Source organism: Cryptotermes secundus, unplaced genomic scaffold (genome assembly GCF_002891405.2).
Source record: "Cryptotermes secundus unplaced genomic scaffold, Csec_1.0 scaffold1258, whole genome shotgun sequence".
Taxonomy (NCBI): domain Eukaryota; kingdom Metazoa; phylum Arthropoda; class Insecta; order Blattodea; family Kalotermitidae; genus Cryptotermes; species Cryptotermes secundus.
Window position 1 is genome coordinate 542,828 of NW_019723324.1, and position 19,243 is coordinate 562,070.

Here is a 19,243-nt window from a genome sequence, read left to right on the forward strand (position 1 = left end):
GATGTTGAGGTTCCCACATTTTCTAGATACTCAGCTCATAGGTGGTGGCAAGGTTGTCATCCCTACATGCTGGCCGCCCTTTACCTCCCAAAATATTCAAAGAATATTCCCGGTACTCATTTCTGTTAGAGGCTGAGTCGACCCCAGGGCCATAGTGCGGCTGGAACAATTAGGTCAATTGAAAAGAATCCAATGACCTCATCGGGACTTGAACGCATGACCTTCCAGCTTGTAGCATAGTGCCTCAACCAACTATGCTACCGCGTGCCCCGCACACTTGTCAGTTACCAGATTAACTCAAAACAAGTCTGGGATTTGTGAAAGTGGCTGAGCATCACGGTTTAACTGATATGGGTGCAAAGGCCACAGATGAATTGAGGGTAGTACCTGGAGCAGCATGTGTCATCTCAGTAGGGAATGCCAAGGATGTCAGGAGCCTGACAAATACAGACCAGTGAAAACACTAGGCATCTTTAACAAGACTCAAACATACAATTAGATTCCCATATGGACCCTCTGCTGGAAGAACTAGAAACTACTGGAACTAAATAAAAACCAGTTATGTTGAGTGAAAGGACTACTTAGATTGCACTGTCACCTGAATAGACACTTCTTCAAATTAGGATTATCCAACAGTCTTATTTGTAAAAGGTGCCTGGAAAAGATGAATCAGCCACGCATATCCTACATGTTTGTAAGGCTGCAGCTTACTTAAGATTCCTTCACATGGATCACTACTATGGAACCAGCTGACCACCAAAACACCCCTTTAAGTAAGATGCTACACACCATTTGAAGTGCGGAATTGTTGAAGGATTGAAATAGATTACAGATGGTTATGGTGCAAATACCAGTCGAGGTCCATCCCTTATTTATTAATTTGGTTATTCGTTCATTCTTGGCCAAGTCTTCTCTGAGAGTGGATATTGATGATCATCAGAAAGCTAATGGCCATGCCTGCTCAGTTCTGCTCAACACAAACATTCATATCTCACTTCAGACAAACGATTGACCTGGCTTACCTTAGCAATAATGATTCAAATACAAAACCTGGAAATGACAAAAGGGCCATTCTAGGAACATTCTTAAGCATGGAATTTTACTAATTTCTTTCAATCAAGGTGCTGGTATCTTCAAATCCAGTAAGCATGGAATTTTTCTAGTTCCTTTCTTCCAAGGTGCTGGTATCTTCAAATCTAGTAAGCATGGAATTTTTCTAGTTCCTTCCTGTCGAGGTGGTGTTATCTTCAAATCCAGTAAACATGGAATCTCTGTAGCTTCTTTCTGTGAACATAAACTGTGTATAAGTCAAAGTGTTGATGAGGAACTTGAACTTGACATTTATCCCATCTGGATCTCCCTTATGAGCAATGAGGTTACTAACTTGCAGAGACGATCTGTACACATGACAGATTCTTCATGGATTGCAATAAGGTTTTAGTCTTGAGTGTTCAGGTTTTATTCCACAGATGATGCTAGCAGGAGGCACTACACGTCTTCACAAATTTTCCATTATTTTCTATGCATTGGTGCTCATGCCCTTGGTTTTGTTGGCTAGGTTTGTAGCATAAATTTCTACCTCCCTTTCTATCCTAGTTCCACGAACATATATGCTTTATCAAAATTTTTATTGCATATTTTCTGTTACCTCCCTCTGAATTAGTGTGGTCTGGGGTACTTAAATAACTGTAGTGGGAGGATCCAAAAGAGTAGGTGTGTCCCCCCACGCAACTGAGGACAGAAACAGACTTTGTATCTGAAACATTGTGCTTCCTAGCTTCTAGAACACGGGACAATGGACAAAGTCCGAAAACCCAGTAATTCTGAACTTTAACCTTGCCATATTTTTCAGGACATGGAACAGCAATTTTCATATATTTTACATGCCACAATTTTAACAACTTTGACAGTATTTGGGGACATTATTACACGCCCTAGAGAAAATGAAGATGACAATATCCTATCACAACTGTCACATAGTCTTTCAAATCGTAGATGCTCTATAGTGTTTGGGTGTATAACGGGTCTATTCAAGTCCTTCAGTTCCATTAACAAAAACGCAAATTGTCCTAGTTTTCAGATTTATGGCACAAAATAATATTTTTCGTGAGTTATTTACTGAACAAAGACAATTTCTGAAATTAGAAATATTTAAATTACTTCCAATTAATTTTAACTGATTCTAGTGTAACTCTCACTTTTTTTTTGTACCAGCCATGTCACAATATTGACTGTACAAAATTCAAAAGTGTGATGTGTGGTGGCCTCTAATGGTACGTATAACCTTCATACCGAATTTTGTGAAAACAGTTCAGTTGGTTCAAAATTTCAGAGGGACAACCACAGTCACCATGGCAATCACATAATCCTGCTTTCTTCCCAGTGTTAAAAGTGGAGGTAAAAGGGAGTAAAGAACATTGCAGCATGCCCAACATAAATCGACAGGAAGACAAGCACAATTACTGAAATCAGTGGCTGAAGAAACAAATGGAATATATAATACTCATGGTACTGAAATTTAGAAATTGACAAGTCCTTGAATACAGTTATTTTCCTGTCACAACCCTGTGATACACAGACTGTTCCCATTAAGAGGTGAGCGACTGATCTGTTACACTGCTAGAAACAAAACAGAATGAAGACTATTACCAACAAACCAATATTACATCTTAGAAGATGTCGTCGATTTTCATAAGATCCAGCTCAGTGCAATACTCATAGGCCAAGTGAAATTCTGATCTCTCAGCAGGCCTGTGTACACAGAGTTTACTCTGATGTATGTTTGTTTCATTAGGATACATTCGGGAAACAGTACAGTTATTGTACAGTGGTGTGTGTCCAGGCTGGGGCAGTGATACATGTGATAACATGTAGTGTTACAGTCAGACACAAATGTTTCTGAGGTACATGCTACCTCCATCTTCAGGATCCAAGGATTCTGTATATACAGAGTGATTCACGAAGTTTTACCCCGGCTTATGGTACATATTCCTGGGGTTATTTCCTGCAAAATTTCCTTATAAACTTGTGGTCGATTTTCAATAGTTACGGAGTAACAATAGATTTTCGAAACGCATCATTGTGAATGCAGCGCTATGCTTCAGCGAGGGCATCAATACGTTCCAGTCAGCTATGTCAGCAGATAAGGTAGACCGGTTTGAATGTTGTACGTAGGTAGATAGGCAGAGCGGTTCATACGCATGTGACACATTGTGTTGACGTGCAGGGAGACATTTCTGAAAATCTTATGTAAATCCAGTCGCCTTCTAAAGCACTACAGTTTAAAGGAGACAGATTGATAGAAGGGTGTGATATGCAACCATTGGTATGTTTACAGAATGGGATGCTGAAAATAATGTAATTTTGTAACACAAAATCGATGAAAAATGTTGCACAATACAAGATTAAGAAACTGAAAAAAAAATTGGTTTTAGAATGCTTCTTTCCTAAAACATTAACTATTTAAAAAGTGTTTGTATTGTATTTCTAATTTGTTTTGACTGAAATTAAAAAAAAAAAAAAAGAAAAGAAAGATTTTTCGCCAGTTTTCAAATTACTGTATCTCTTTAATTATGAGTTGGATACCATTAGTATATTAACATTTTTTGTTCCAAATTACCTCAGGAATGCCCTCCCTAAGTGGGGGTAAAACTTCGTGAATCACCCTGTATAGCCCACTCAATTCGTCATTCTACACACATCAACCCTTATCATCAAGACAACATATTTCACTAAAACGTCAGTACCTACCAAAAGGGCTACACAGTCAAAACCCAGCAGACAAAACTCTGTACTGTATTTTTATTTGAGCACTCTTTCCATTAATGATGGTATATGAAAAGCGAGATCTTGAAAGAACTGAAAATACCTCTTTCCTATTGCACAGACTTCCAGTTCTACCAGTCCTGTGGTGTTACTGTCACGCTTGTGCCATAGCTCAAGCAGTTAGTCACTGGCTTCCCACCGCGGCGGCCCGGGGTTCAATCCCGGATCTGGTCAAGTGGGATTTGTGGTGGACAAAGTGGAGATGGGGGCAGGTTTTCTCTGAGTACTTTGGTTTCCCCTGCCAATCTTCATTCCACCAACTGCTCCACAATCACCCTCACCTATCATCTGGGACTGGTACGATAGGCCAGAAGTGGCCACAGTACAAGGGACTAAGTTCCACCCCACTAGCAATAAAAAAAATACTGCCACGTTTGAATCATAATTCAAGCTTATGATTCAACAGCAGAATATTAATTAGCTTGCGAGGTTGCATGCTTGGATTATTTGGAGGTGCTCGTACAGTTGAACCACACTAAAGTAATATTTCTGGTTTGCAGTCCTAATTATGCTGCAAAATTGTTATTACTTTGTTTGCTTCACATTTTCAAAGTGTATTTCATGTAGTTGCAGATTCCTTCCAAGCTAAATTTGTTGAACATAACACAAAAGATTCTATCATCTCCAAGATAACAAGAGAGCACATGCAAAATATTTTTTTCTGTTCCTTGTATGCACATCTGTGTACTGTTAGTTCCTCGGAACTCTAGCTGCGGTAGAGGGGTCATACCATCTGTCGCGGAGCTGGAGGGCAGTCTTATCAGTTTACGTCAGCGTGGGTACTACCAGTTTGGAATGTAGCATCTTGGAGTGTGGTCACGTGTATAGTACGTTGTCTATCTACTCCTGGTCTCCCTAGGCAATATTTTCCACTCGACTAGTAGCTCTGAACGTCACCACAGTTCACTATTTTTGACAGTGTGTCTTTTCTTCACCCATGTACATCAATACTGATATTGTTTTTAATGTGCTTATAATCCCATGTGAAATCATGGCAGGTATAATGAAGAGTTTTTACACAAAATCCACACTCATGTCCAAATTATTTCATTTTTATCACTTACTCATATATCATATTTGACTGTCTTTTGTATGCAAGCAACAGATACGTGCCTATAAAGCTTTCTTTCCACCTACAAAATATAGAGATCTGATAATAGCAAATGAGTACAAATAACATTTTAACCCTGTGACTGCCAAGAACCACTAAAGTACCAGTCAATAAAAACACCAAGGCTGGTGGTGGTAAATGCAATTGCACAGAAAAACCTAGAATGCTTTCTGCAGCAAAGAAATATATCATGTTAAAGGCCAGTCTTTCCTCCAAACATTGACATATCACCCATGATTCCATCTATTGACAGAAATGCTGTACTAGTTTTTAACAATGAACAAGCGGTGGTTTTACTTCCAAGTACCCTGAGCCAGTCTAGTCCAGTGGTTCTCAAACTTCTTGAGACATCAGCCCAGTAATTTCTTTTTTTATAAGATGAGGGCCCAGTACTGGGCTGTGGCCCAGCGATTGAGGAACACTGATCTAGTCAGTTTGTGGTGTTCAGAAGGCTAAAGGCAAAGGGGATTAAGTAACTGTTCCAAGCAGGTACTACATTATGTTTATAGAAGTTAATTTTTAAAATTGTCTAATTTGATCTTTCACCATGAATTTCTCAAAATGAGATCATTCCTACCTCACTGTTCTTCATTGTGAGATGAGCCTCTGCAGTTAACCTCCCACATACTGGTTCAGTCACCAGCTGGGAATCAGAAAGTGACAATGCCTTGGCCTTCATCATTGGAGCTGCAAAAAACACAATACACATTATTGTACATACTTGTACATATACATCTTTACAAATATCATGTTTTTGGACATTATCCATCCTCCTGTCTTTTTTTTTATGCTAGTGGGGTGGGACTAAGTCCCTTGTACTGCAGCCTCTTCTGGCCTATTGTACCAGCCCCAGGCGATAGGTGAGGGTGATTGTGGAGCAGTTGGTGGAATAAAGATTGGCAGGCAAACCAAAGTACTCTGAGAAAACCTGCCCCAGCACCACTTTGTCCACCACAAATCCCACTTGACCAGACCTGGGATCTAACTCGGGCCACCATGGTGGGAAGCCAGCGACTAACCACTTGAGCTATGGTGCAGCCATCCTATCTTTATCTAAAAATGCCACCCTGTATATTTTTGAAAAAACAACGTTTTGGAGACTCAATTCTGTCTGTCTTCAGGTAAAACCTACTCAGTTGGGCCCAATCAATAGAGCTAGTCCCCATCTCCAGACACCTGTGCCATCACCAAGATGGGGTGTAAAGGCCAAACACAGCACAAAGCATCTGTGAGAGCTAAGAAAACATAAATTATTATTGGCTTGAATGCCCCATCTTGGTGCTGACAGAGGTGTCCAGAGATAGGGACTAGCTGTATCAATTGGGTCCAACTGAGTAGGTTTTTTGCCTGAAGACAGAGGCAGAATCCAGTCTCTGAAACGTTGTGTTTTTAAAAATAAACAGGACAGTGTTTTTAGATAAAGACAGGATGGTAGATAATGTCCCAAAATATAATATTTATACTAATGTACCATCATCACAAACTTTTGGATCTTATTCATATACATCTTCATAATATAAAAGGGGCATTAACATTAGGATGGCATAATGGCTGCTGAGCTTATAAATCACATTGAAACATGATAGTATATTTTCTTTGGTTATTTTCATGCTCCACCAGTTCAAGAAAAACCACACATTGAGCTCACTGTGTACAGTGAACCCTCTTTTTGTGCATAAATACTTGAGTGAACTGTAACACCTACCATGCACACTATCTGAAGTTTTATAAGAGCAGGTTCAGCTGCAGAACATTATATACTTATATGTACATACTGTATTAAAACTGTAAACATCAAATTGAAAAGAGAACCTATGTTCCTTGATATGACAGGGACCGCAATGAAAACAACACATTCAATAACTTTTCTACTGTTGTGTCTGTATTCATTGCCACTGTAACCCTTTTACTGAGCCACTGCCTAGCAACGATGGAAGAATTTTTTTTTTCAAGGCATTGCCAAGCAACACATACAAGCACACAGACTGATGGGAATAATTTGTGCATTACAACATTGAGATAGGCTCAGATGTCATGATATACATACCAGATGTCATAAAGACTGGCTCAGGCATTCAGAAGTTAATAAGAGAGGGTACACAAACAGCATGAAAATCACATAAGCTGAATTTCGTTTTTTTCTTTTCAAAATAAGGAAAATAGGCAACATTTTTCTATGGGAAGGGAACTGAGAATCATGAAATAGGCACAGGTTTCTTGTACATAAGAGAACCATGTCAGCAGATAAGAGAGTAGAGTCTGTTAGTGATAGGATGTCATACATATTACTGAGGTCACTGGTGTGATATCATTGTTCTGAATGTTCAAGCCCCAACAGAGGATAAAATTGAATTATATGAAGGGCAGCTTCTATGAGGAATTAGAATGTGTATTCGATAAATTCCCTAAATGTCATATGAAAATTTTGTTAGGAGATTTCAATTGCAAAGTCGGTAAGGAAGACGTGTTATAACCAACAATTGTGAATAAGAGTTTATATGAAATTAGTACTGATAATGACGTTAGAGTAGTACACTCTGCCACATCCAAAATTCTCACTGTAAAAAGTACAAGTTCCCCACATTATAACATTCATAAATTTACCTGGACATTTCCTGATGGGAAGAGACACAGTCAATTTGACCATATTTTGATAGATAGGAGACATCACTCAATTGTACTTGATGTCCGGTCATTAGGGACAAAAGACTGTGATACTAACAACTACGCAGGTCATACCGAAAGTCATGAACAACTTTTTTTGCATGCAACCTGGGAACAGCAGACGAAAGAGTGTATGGTGGTAGGTGGAACCAGCTGTTGTGTTAACCTTGAGTGTCTTGTGACGTCAATAACTTGCATCACGTGACCAGTATCACTCCTAACAAAACGCCTGACAACAATATGTCGTTTCGCCAGCGTGCTGTCATTGAATTTCTTGTGAAAGAGGAAATCCCTGCTGCAGAAATTCATCAGAGACTTCAGCATGCTTATGGAAGTGTGTGCATGGGTGCGAGCAGTGTTCGAAGATGGGTGAAACATTTTAAAGATGGGAACACCAGCATTGAAGATGAGCCTCGGAGTGATCGTCCTCGAACAGCCTCAACTGAACGCAACAAGGAAAGAGTGGATGAGATCATTCAAGATGACAGGTGTGCAACTGTGGACACAGTAGCCCAAAAACTTTGAATAGGGCACAATGAAGTACAGGAGATGATAGAAAGCTTGGGCTATAGGAATGTTTGTGCTCGTTGGGTCCCGCGATTATCGACCGAAGACCACAAAGGTCAGAGAAAAGCCATCACCTCAGAACTGTTGCAGAGATATCGACACGAAGGCGATGATTTTTTGCTCTGTATTGTGACAGGTGACGAAAGCTGGTTTCACCATTTAAAACCTGAAACAAAACGGCAGAGTATGGAATGGCACCATTTGCATTCTCCATCAAAAAAGAAGGCAAACACAGTGCCATCAGCTGCGAAGGTGATGGGCACAGTCTTCTGGGATGCAGAGGGGTTTATTCTGGCCAAATTCCTGGAACCTGGGCAAACCATCAATGCTGCTTGTTATGTCCAGACGCTGCACAAGCTCTGTTGTGGATTGAACAATAAACGTCTGGGATGAAACATCATCATCCTGCATGACAACGCTCGCCCCTGCACCACTCGACTCACATTGGAAGCAATTGCAAAGATGGGGTGGGAAGTTCTTCCACACACCTCCTATAGCTCTGATCTGGCACCCTCCGACTACCATCTTTTCGGATTTGTGAAGGATCAGCTGCATGGACAAGGTTTTGAGACAAGGGAGGCAATTCAGAAAGCAGTGCGTCAAGTGTCTTTGGGTGGCTGGCATGGAATTTTACAGAAGGGGAATTTTCAAACTCCCAGAATGCTGGGAGAAATGTGTACAAAGAAGTGGCAATTATGTGGAAAAATAAAGAACGGTCTGTAGATTGAGGTGGTGTATTTGGTTTGTCAATAATAAAGCATGTTACTTTACAAAAAATTGTTGCTCATGACTTTCAGTACAACCCTCACATCTGGTGGTAGAAAAAGTTAGGGAGAGGCTGGTAACAAGTAAAGAAACAACACACAGATTTCATATTGAGAAGTTAAATCTCAAGAAATTAACTCTTTGACTGGCGCGGGCGTGTTTTAACGCCAGGGCGATGCCAGCCGTTCCCTGGCGTTGGCGTGTTTTAACGCTTTGAAAATCTCTTCCCTTATTTGCTCTCTTGGCTCTCTTCAACCAAAGACATATATATATGATAGTTTTTGTGCATGGTTGTAAAGAACCCTTGTAAACTTTGTGGGGGTCTATATTACTGTCAGAACCCTGCGAGAAGGAAAAGTTCAAAAAATATTTCACATTCATTCAGTTTCACCATGGCTTCTCGCAGCAAGTGTCGGCATGTTCCTACAGACCAGCTGGAAAGTGTTGTGAAGGAGATTTGTGCTGATGATGATAGTGGCGATGAAATAATGATTCCTGAATTGAATGATGTTGACAGTGACAATAGTACAGTGATAGACAATGATCCACAAGACAGTAATCATGAACATTTAGCTACCACGAGTGCGGTGCCTGACACGCCCATCTCATGGACGTACGGAGACATTGTACCAGTAATAGTTCCATTTACTAGTAGTTCCGGGATCAAAATTGATATAACACATAAAATGCACCCCTTTTCATGGATAAAATTTTTTCTGGATGATGACTTAGTAACTCACATTACAACTGAAACCAATCGCTATGCTCACCAGCACTTCAACACACATGAGTTAGCTCCTCACTCTCGAGAACTCAATTACAAATATGTCACATCAGATGAAATCTGGACATATTTAGGAATTGTGTTCATGACAGGAATCGACAAACGCCCTGAAATTGAAGACTATTGGTCCACTAGGCCCCTATTTCACACTCCATGGTATGGACAAAAGATGTCTTTGCGGCGGTTCCAACAGATTTCAAAATTTCTTCATTTTGCTGACAACGATGCACGACCAGCTGACTGTGAAGATCGCCTGTATAAAGTTAGGCCAATTATAGACTCATTAGTGGGAAAATTTAGGAACACATATATCCCTGAAAAGGAAATTGCAATAGATGAAGGAATGATCGCTTGGAAAGGACGTCTTATCTTCCGAGTATATATGCCTGATAAACCTGATAAGTACGGTATAAAGGCTTATCTTGTTTGTGAATCGACAAGTGGATATATTTGGAATTTTGAAATTTATTGCGGAAAATCAAGGCCTATAAAAGAATTAGTTGTCGATCTGTTGGGGCCACAGCTTCTAGATAAAGGGTATCATCTCTACCAGGATAACTATTACAATAGTGTAGAATTGTGTGAGACGTTATTACAGAGAAATACCTATGTGTGTGGAACCTTCAGAATGGACAGAGGAGCTCCCAAAGAACTAAAGAATGATGTAAAAAAATTGAAAAAAGGGGAATCTGTGTTTTCTAGGAAGGGGCAGGTTCTCGTACAGGTGTGGAGAGATAAAAGAGACGTCAAACTTATCTCCACTCTTCACACAGCAAAAATCGTGGAATCTGCAAAAACGAATCGCAAAGGAGAAAAAATATGCAGACCCGAGGTAATTGGGGACTACAATAAACATATGAGAGGGGTTGACAGGGCCGATCAAATGCTGCATTATTATCCTTGCTCCCGCAAAACTGTAAAGTGGACAAAGAAACTGGTGTTTTTCTTGTTGCAAATGGCAGCGTTGAATAGTTTCATTCTATTCAAAAAGTACACAACAACAGAAAAATACAAGAAGAGAAATTACAAATTCAAAGATTTTATATTGGACTGTGTAGAAAAAATGACAGAACAAAACAAACAGTGTGGAGAGGGAGAACAGTCAAGGAATGAAGTGGATGACGAATCTATTGCGTCAGACTCGAGTGCAGTCACGCCTCCGCCCGCGACCTTGAGAAGACCACCAGTGAAAGACCCAGAAAATCGTCTAGAGGGTGGCTTGAAAGTTCACAAAATGGTCCATGTTCCTCCCAGTAACAATAAGAAGAATGGTGCCATGAGAAAGTGTCGAGTGTGTGCTAAGCATAAGATTAGAAAAGAAACAAGTGTCATGTGTGCAAGCTGTGGTGTGGCTCTCTGCAAACTTTCATGTTTCAATGTTTATCACACGATGAAAAACTACTAAAAAGGTATGGAAAGACATTTATTGCATAAAATATTGTATTTTTAATAGTTCCTGAAAATTTCATTTTTAAAAACCAATTTTTGTTGAAGTTGTTTAGAAAAAAGTAAGCACATGCATCTAAGCGACATAATGTTTAAAAGGCCTGCCAGGACAGGGATGGGATTTAAATACCCTTCGCGCCAGTCAAAGAGTTAAGTGAGGTAGACGGTAAAGAGCAGTATCAGGTTGAAATCTCAAACAGGTCCCCAGCTTTAGAGAACTTAGATGCTGAGGTGGATATTAATAGGACTTGGGAAACTGTTAAGAGAGAATATCAAAATTTCAGCCAAAGAGAGTCTGCATTATTATGAATTTAAGAAACATAAGCCACTGTTTGACAAAAGATGCTCAGAATTATTAGATAAAATGAAACAAACAAGGCAAATTATTAGAGAAAATACAGTAATTTTCTTAGCAATATCAATTTATTTACAAAATCATGAACTCTGCATATATATATTAATACAGTGCAACCTCATAACTCCAACACCCTTGGGACCTAGAACGAGCCATATTTATGAAAATGCTGCTTTTTCAAAATGATTCATACAGCCTAAGTGTCCAGGGGACTCTTATGGGAAGAAACAAAAGAAATCTTTTTGTAATTTATCTCACATATTTCAAAATTTTATCAGAGATCACACCAGACTTTTGCAAATAATCACAAGCTTTATTGATTTCCAAACAATTGTGGAATGCCTTTACTAGCTGTATTAGCTATATTTCTGATATTGATACAATTTCACTTCTTTGTCAAACCATTCTTCATATCATTGATCCTAAAAGTTTATAACATTTTAGCCACTCATAGTCTTAAGATTGTCAATGTCTGCAGCTTCCCTTTTTGTTTTCACAAGACGTACCCAGTAGAACTGCCTACTCTATATGCTTCACAAAGTCTCTTAACTGAAGCACCATTTTCAAGTTTTCTTAGTAAGTCTACTTTATGTTCACACTTCATAAAATAACTGGAGCAGTCTTCAGCTTCTTTTGATGACATTCCAGTATAAACTGAGCACTGTTACACTAGTGAAAACCATACTTGATCCTGCAAAAACTTTAAAAAGTGACAGACCTTTTATAATTCTGGATTTTCGAGTGCCAGATTTTTGAGGTTCTACTTTAAATGCGTTGGAATGACTAAAATATAGTGTCACTACAAGTCATACTGTTTCGTTTGATTCATGTACTTTCAAACAAAGCAAACACTTTGCTTGTGATACCTACATCCCATGTGAGGGTAAGTAAACTGTAGTCAGTGACCTACATTTCAAGGTACTTGCCGCATCTGTCATTAAAACAATCAAATATGAGATCTGAAAGCTTACCACTGAGAATCCAGTGTTTATTCTGACTATAAATCAGCACTTTCTTATACTGGAAAGCATCTAAAGCACATATGCCAGCAGCAAAAAGGAATATGGACACCAATGATTGCAAGTTCTTGCCTAATGTTTATCTTCTAGATCCTTCCTCTTCCTTCTGCCCTAATGGTCTGTGTCATGTCCATAGGCATTGGCAGGTCACTATGTCTCTATGTGCAATGAACATTATGAGAAACACCAATACTGTTTCAAAAAGAACCAAATTTAGGCGTAAGTACTCACTTTTATTCCTGTCTGATGGACCTCTGCCATCTTGCAAGCAAGAAGCCTGGGGTCCAGGATTTAGTTGGCATAACTCTTTCTTTACTTCCTCTTGAATCACATACAAGTTTTCAAAGTCTGAATAATTCCATCTTGTGCTGCACTCACACAACCATAGGTTTACTGCACCTTCTAACATGGCCCTAATATAGCTGCATATCTCCTCCATCTTCTGAAAGGCATTTGCCATCTCAGAGTAATATATATGCTTATCCTGCAAAAAAAACACAAAAATCCAAGTCACATTTTCTTCCTTAACTGAATTTCTCAAAAATATTGTATCATAGCATCATGGTGTTTTTTATTACATTTATTATTTGCTTCTATCAACATAATTTATGTACAGATATACTATATGTTAAGAGACTGATTGATTGATTGATTTATTTATTTAACATCCATAACTGTTACATTATGTACAATTGGACAAGTCAGTTTTATAAAAAAAATATATGAGATTAAACATCACATCAAATGACTAATAATATAAAAAAACCATAGAAAAATAACATAATAAATCCTTTAAATATGAAAAAACAGTGGATGAGTATAATAAGGCAACAAAAGCTAAACTATAAATTACATGCAATATCTAAAATAAATTACCTAAGTATCTTTGTTCTATTATTAAGCTAATTCTTGTAAAAATATTCTTGAAGGGAATAAAAAGCTTTGCACAGCAAGTAATCCTTTAATTGACGCTTAAAAACCTTGAACTCTTGAATACTTCTTATTTGAGAGGGCAAGTTATTATACAATCTTATTCCCATGTTAATCACACTCCTTTTACAACGTGAGGTGTTACATTGTTGGACATACAAATTCTGCTTATGTACCGTGTTATAACTGTGAACATCTGAATACGAGATGTTATATATCCTATTTTTCCTTAAAAAACACAACGTCTCAAAGATATACAATGAAGTTAAGGTTAAAATTTTAAATTCACCAAAAAATTCTCTACACGATATCCTGTTATTGACTCTTTTGATCAGTCTTAAACATTTTGTTTGGATTTTAAATACAGTTTGAATGTCCTTTTGACCACAGCCCCAAAAAATAATACCATATCTCAATAAAGATTCAAATTTCGCAAAATACACACTTCTCAAAATTGGAAGACTGACCAAATCTCGTAAGGATTTGATAAGATAGATGGTTTTGTTTAATTTTTGAACTAAATGGTGAATGTGAGAGGACCAACTTAAATTCTCTGTAATATATATACCTAAAAATTTTAAATTAGCTGTGTATGTTATTTTCTTATTATTCAAATAAAGTTCCGGTTTATCAATTTGACGGGGACCACGTCCCTGAAAAAAGAGTGCTTTTGTCTTTTCAATATTAATAATAAGATGATTTACCGCGAACCAATTTTCTAATTGATGCATAGAAACTATAGATTACAACATGTTTCAGCATTTCAGTTATCATCACGTACATTTGGCTTATCTGCTCTTTTCCCTACATTAACCAATATTTGTATAAGAATGTGTTTAGTGCTGCCAGTCATTCAAATGTCTGTGCAATGCCCTTGCACTCATCTTAGTTGCAATACCCATTGGTTGTAATTAGGCCGTTTTATCAAATAAAATTTCATAATACCCAACACTCACTAACATAAGATCACATCTGAGAGAATTCCAATAAAATATCACAGACATAAAACACAACAGCAGCCTGCAGTACGACATGGCATAAAAACTATAGCATTCAACAAATGTATATTCATCAGTCAGAACTGAGACATTGTAACTAAGAGAAATATCATAACCACATGTCTGATATTTTAAAAATTTCTTATTTTAATACTGCAAGTGAGGTGAGTGCAAGAGCATTGCACAAACATGTAAATGACTGACAACACAAAAAAGGCACCCATATACTAGTATAAGCTCTGGAGAATGTAAGGAAAAGAGCAGGTAAGTCAAAGGTGCATGTAAACTTTTAACATATAGTATATCCATACACACATCTATACATTGTGTTGACAGAAGCAAAATAATAAGTATAAACTTCTTGAACTTAACAGGTTTCACTTGAAACTACAGACTTCTACCATATGTTGATCTCTGTCAAGTCCATGAAAGGTCCCATCTGTTGCAGACAAAGATTGTATTCTAAATGTTAAAGAATTAATTTTGGAGGGATGAATCCTCTTGTGAACCAACATAATTATATTAATTTCTTTCCAGCAAATCTTTAATCTAAATTGCATCCTTTAAGACTATATTACTCTTCAAGCAAAATAATCCCAACCAGTTACGCAAATACCAAGTAATATGAAAGTAAGACAAGTACCCCAAAAGTCAGAAAAGAAAGTACTAAAATGAGGGAGACAGAAGGACTGTCCTTGGTAACAAAGACTTAGGATCAAGTTTTTCAATTTAACACATGTCACTTCACAGTTCTAGGAGATCCAGTGCTAGGATCTACCTGTTTACATTGATTATCAGGATTGCCACTGAGCCACACAGTGAAGATGATGTGCACCAGCTGTTTTCACTATGTTGTATATTAGCGCGATTTTATGATATGCGACTATAAATGAGAATCAAGAAAGGCTGGTCACATTTTTACACAAAGTAACAGACCCATGCAGATAAACTTTTATCTCATAATTTTAAATTTTGTAATTTATTATTATATTTATATTATTTTTATACTATTGTATGAACATTTGTTAACATCACTTAACATAAAGTTTTTATTCTAGACATATAAGAAAAACAGTAGTTTTAGTAATTTTAGCAAAATACAGAAAATCAGATATATTAGTAATAATTGTAATACTGTAACATATATCCATATAGAAAGCAATTCAATAGTTTAAGAATAAGTTATTAGCATATATCTGCCTGATGATGGCTTTTCATAAGCCAAAACATGTAGCAGGATACCACTGAAATCAATTAACTCTTTATACACAGTTGATGTGAACGAGATTTTGAAAGTTTTGCGTTGTGATGGATAATACACACAGTTAGTATAAGTTAACATAACAGGATTCATTCCTTGAAGATTATAAATTTACATATATATTGTTCAACTCTGAACTTCTGACTCTCCACTTAACAGTACTAGCTTAACTCAATGGACCTGGGAGAAGTTATCTATACCAGAAACATCATACATTAATAATTTAAATATGGGTGTCCCAGGAGGAATGGACCAAACTTCAGGAGGGTGTTCCTTATGTTAAAGTATGCCGATATAACCCAAAACACCTATGTCCAAAGTTGAACGGTTACGGAGATAATGGCCAGAGAAGTGTCAAACTTTGACCGGGGTTACACACTTGTTGATTACAAAATACATATTAAAACTGGCAGGAATATGTGGATTCTGTAATGTTAATAATGTACGTAACATCAAACCAACTTGTGAGTGACGGAAAGCCATAAAATTGAAGTACAAAATACTCGCTCGCCATGTCATAATTGTCCTTAGGTTTCCAAGCAGTATACATAACACATGACTGGCGTGCGATGACGTAATATGGCTGCGCTATGAGCCGACCACATAACTCTTATTATACCTACATTCACGGATAATCTCTTTTGGAATTTCGTTTCCATTATCTCATGTGGATTATTATGGGACCACGTATGCACATTTCGTAAATTATTTACACCGTCCAGGGTAAAAGACGCCTCATCACTACACATGACACATGAATGGCAAGCGCTGGTGTAACATGACTGACTGCATATTCTGCTATAAGCCAACTACATAAGTATTAAAATACAGTACCTGCTTTATAGTAATTGTTCAAAGTGTCCTCCGCCAGCTGCAATGCAGTTTTCGGCACGCATCATGAGGGATTGGGTAGCAGAAGCAATGTTGCCTGAATGGTGACGTATGTGCTCTGCCGCTGCAAAAATACGATTCCGCAGTGCTTCTCGGGAATCGACCTTAGTTTCGTAGACTAAGGTCTTCATGTGGCCCCAGAGGTAATAATCTAGAGGCGTAAGATCTGGCGACCTCGGTGGCCATGCAATGGGACCACCACGACCTATCCAGCGGTTAGGGAAGGATTCATCTAAGTAGTGTCTCACGTGCTGAGTATAATGTGGAGGAGCCCCATCATGTTGGAAGTACATTTTCCTCCTTATCGTTAACGGGATGTCTTCCAACAAACACGGTAACTCATTCCTTAGGAAGGCTCCATACGTGTTTCCAGTTAAATTGTTGTGAAACACAAAAGGTCCGATCAACCTGTTCCCAAGCACACCACACCATACATTCACAGAAAATCTCTTTTGGAATTTCGTTTCCATTACCTCATGTGGATTATTATGGGACCACGTATGAATATTTCGTAAATTATTTACACCGTCCCGGGTAAACGACGCCTCATCACTGAATAAAATGACGCTTAACAGTTCGGGATGAGCTTTTATCCAGTGGCACAAATCCATACGCTGAGCATGGTCGCCTGGTTCCAGATGTTGTACCCTTTGATCATGATAAGGATACAGGTCTTCATCATGTAAAGTTCGCCACACCTGCATACGTGATACGCCGATGCGAGAGGCCATTCTACGTGTGGACAGACGCGGACTTCTATCAATCATGCCAAGAATATTCTCTCGTGTGTTTCTCATTTGTACATCCTCCCTTTCCGACTGCACAGAAACACTCGGAAGAGAACCAGTCTCACGCAATGTCTGGTGAATTCGCGTAAATACACGTCGAGATGGAATCCTTCGATCGGGAAAACGTCTTTGGTACTCTTCAACAGCAGCACGTGCATTGCCACCGCAAAATCCATACACAAAATGCATATCACAATACTCAACATGTGAAAACACAAAAGGCATTTCAGCAACACCGCACAAGTACACGTAATTACTAGCCATTCACGACGCTGACGCAAGATACACTGTAATCCTCTATCCTCTGTGAGTAGAGCATGAGATTATGGCTAGCATGACATCACCACACTCAAGGACAAACAGATAACAGTCACAGCTGACAGCTATAATGTGTGGACCTGCAAGAAGACCACACTTTTCTCTGGCCATTATCTCCGTAACCGTTCAACTTTGGACATAGGTGTTTTGGGTTATATCGGCATACTTTAACATAAGGAACACCCTCCCGAAGTTTGGTCCATTCCTCCTGGGACATCCTGTATATCTCAGGTCAGGACTCATATCACTACTGGCAGTTCTTCTCTGGTCAGTGGTGACTGTTGGATAGTTCTTGATATGACTATAAGTAGGAGAAATCTAAATTCTCTTCATATTACAAGAGGTGGCCTTTGGAAAACATTTGCTTTCAAAATTTTCAAAACTTGATCTGCTTTTCTTTTTTTAGACAATGCATATAAAGTTGAAGAAGTGGGTCCTTCAAGTAGTAACCATGGTACAGACAAAATTAAGAAAGCACTTTATTCAAGTAATGATGATGATAAGAATACAGAAAGAGACTGTTCATGCAGTGATATTGTATAAAGCTGAAGCAACAGGCTGTATTAAGTGCTGATGATAGCATAGATGAATGCAAAGAAGCAGGTTTTCAAGTACCAGTTTGAAATATACTTATGACAAAAAATTGGGTGCTATTTTGTGCCCTGTCCTGATCAATTCAACCTACATCCACAATGAACCTCTTTAATATTAAGAAAGCAGTCTTCTGGGATTCGGTACCATGTATATGTGGTGTTAACCGACGTTTCGGAGGAATGTATCACTTCCATCTTCTGGGTAGAAGGAAAAATATAAGAAATCCGCAGGTGAAGAGACCGTGAGAACCGGTAAAAGCGGATTTCTTATATTTTTCCTTCTACCCCGAAGATGGAAGCGATATGTTCCTCCAAAACGTCGGTTAACACCACATATACACGGTGCCAAATCCCAGAAGACTACTTTCTTCATAGTCACCGCCGTGAAAACCTCAAATCTTACACACTCTTTAATATTGTTCTCCTATCTGTATCTAGGTCACAAGGATGGTCTCTTCCATTCATGTTTTCTGACCAAAATTTTGTATCTTATCAATAGCTTTTAAAACTAATCTCCAAATTTATGTAGATTAGCTGAGGCATTTTCAGAACATCATTACTGCTACTGACATCCACCCAATCAGAGTGTTGTAATGCGACAGTGAAAATAATTCATGCTTTCATGTTGTCAGTCCAGTGAGCTGTGAACTTTTTAATCCAGCAAACGAAGTGGACAGACTTGAGAGTTTATTTATTTTTCTTTTACTAACAACCTCCAACCCTGGAAAAACATTTACCAACATTGGAGAGAAATGTGGCACAGAATGTAGTGACTTACCAGTCTCCCTGTAGCTGACAGAATAGGATATGTTTGGATCAGAAGCTGCTTTATCATATCCTCATGTTCTGTCACCACCAGCTGAAATTCCTTCCCCAGGCTTCCCAACATAACATTTGAAATTTGAGCCTCCTTCAGACGATAAACAAG

The 19,243-nt window shown here is 38.4% G+C and overlaps 1 protein-coding gene across 1 annotated transcript; it reads right to left on the bottom strand.

The window, feature by feature from the left end:
- Window positions 1-412: 412 nt before the first annotated feature.
- LOC111861867 lies at window positions 413-19,212 on the bottom strand. The gene is made up of 4 exons (XM_023846791.2): window positions 19,094-19,212; window positions 12,768-13,020; window positions 5,514-5,623; window positions 413-1,284 (listed from the first exon to the last, which is right to left on the bottom strand). The coding sequence occupies exons 1-4, from the start codon at window positions 19,202-19,204 to the stop codon at window positions 1,117-1,119; spliced, it is 642 nt and encodes a 213-aa protein (XP_023702559.2). The 5' UTR covers window positions 19,205-19,212; the 3' UTR covers window positions 413-1,116.
- Between the last annotated feature and the right edge of the window lie 31 nt (window positions 19,213-19,243).

Coding starts and splice junctions, on each gene's coding strand:
- LOC111861867 (XM_023846791.2), bottom strand. CDS start 19,204: ATGTTGGGAAGCCTGGGGAAGGAATTTCAGCTGGTGGTGACAGAACAT. Junction 5,624..12,767: donor TCCATCAGACAGGAATAAAA/GTGAGTACTTAC, acceptor TGTTTTTTGCAG/CTCCAATGATGAAGGCCAAG. Junction 1,285..5,513: donor TCACAATGAAGAACAGTGAG/GTAGGAATGATC, acceptor TTATGTTCACAG/AAAGAAGCTACAGAGATTCC.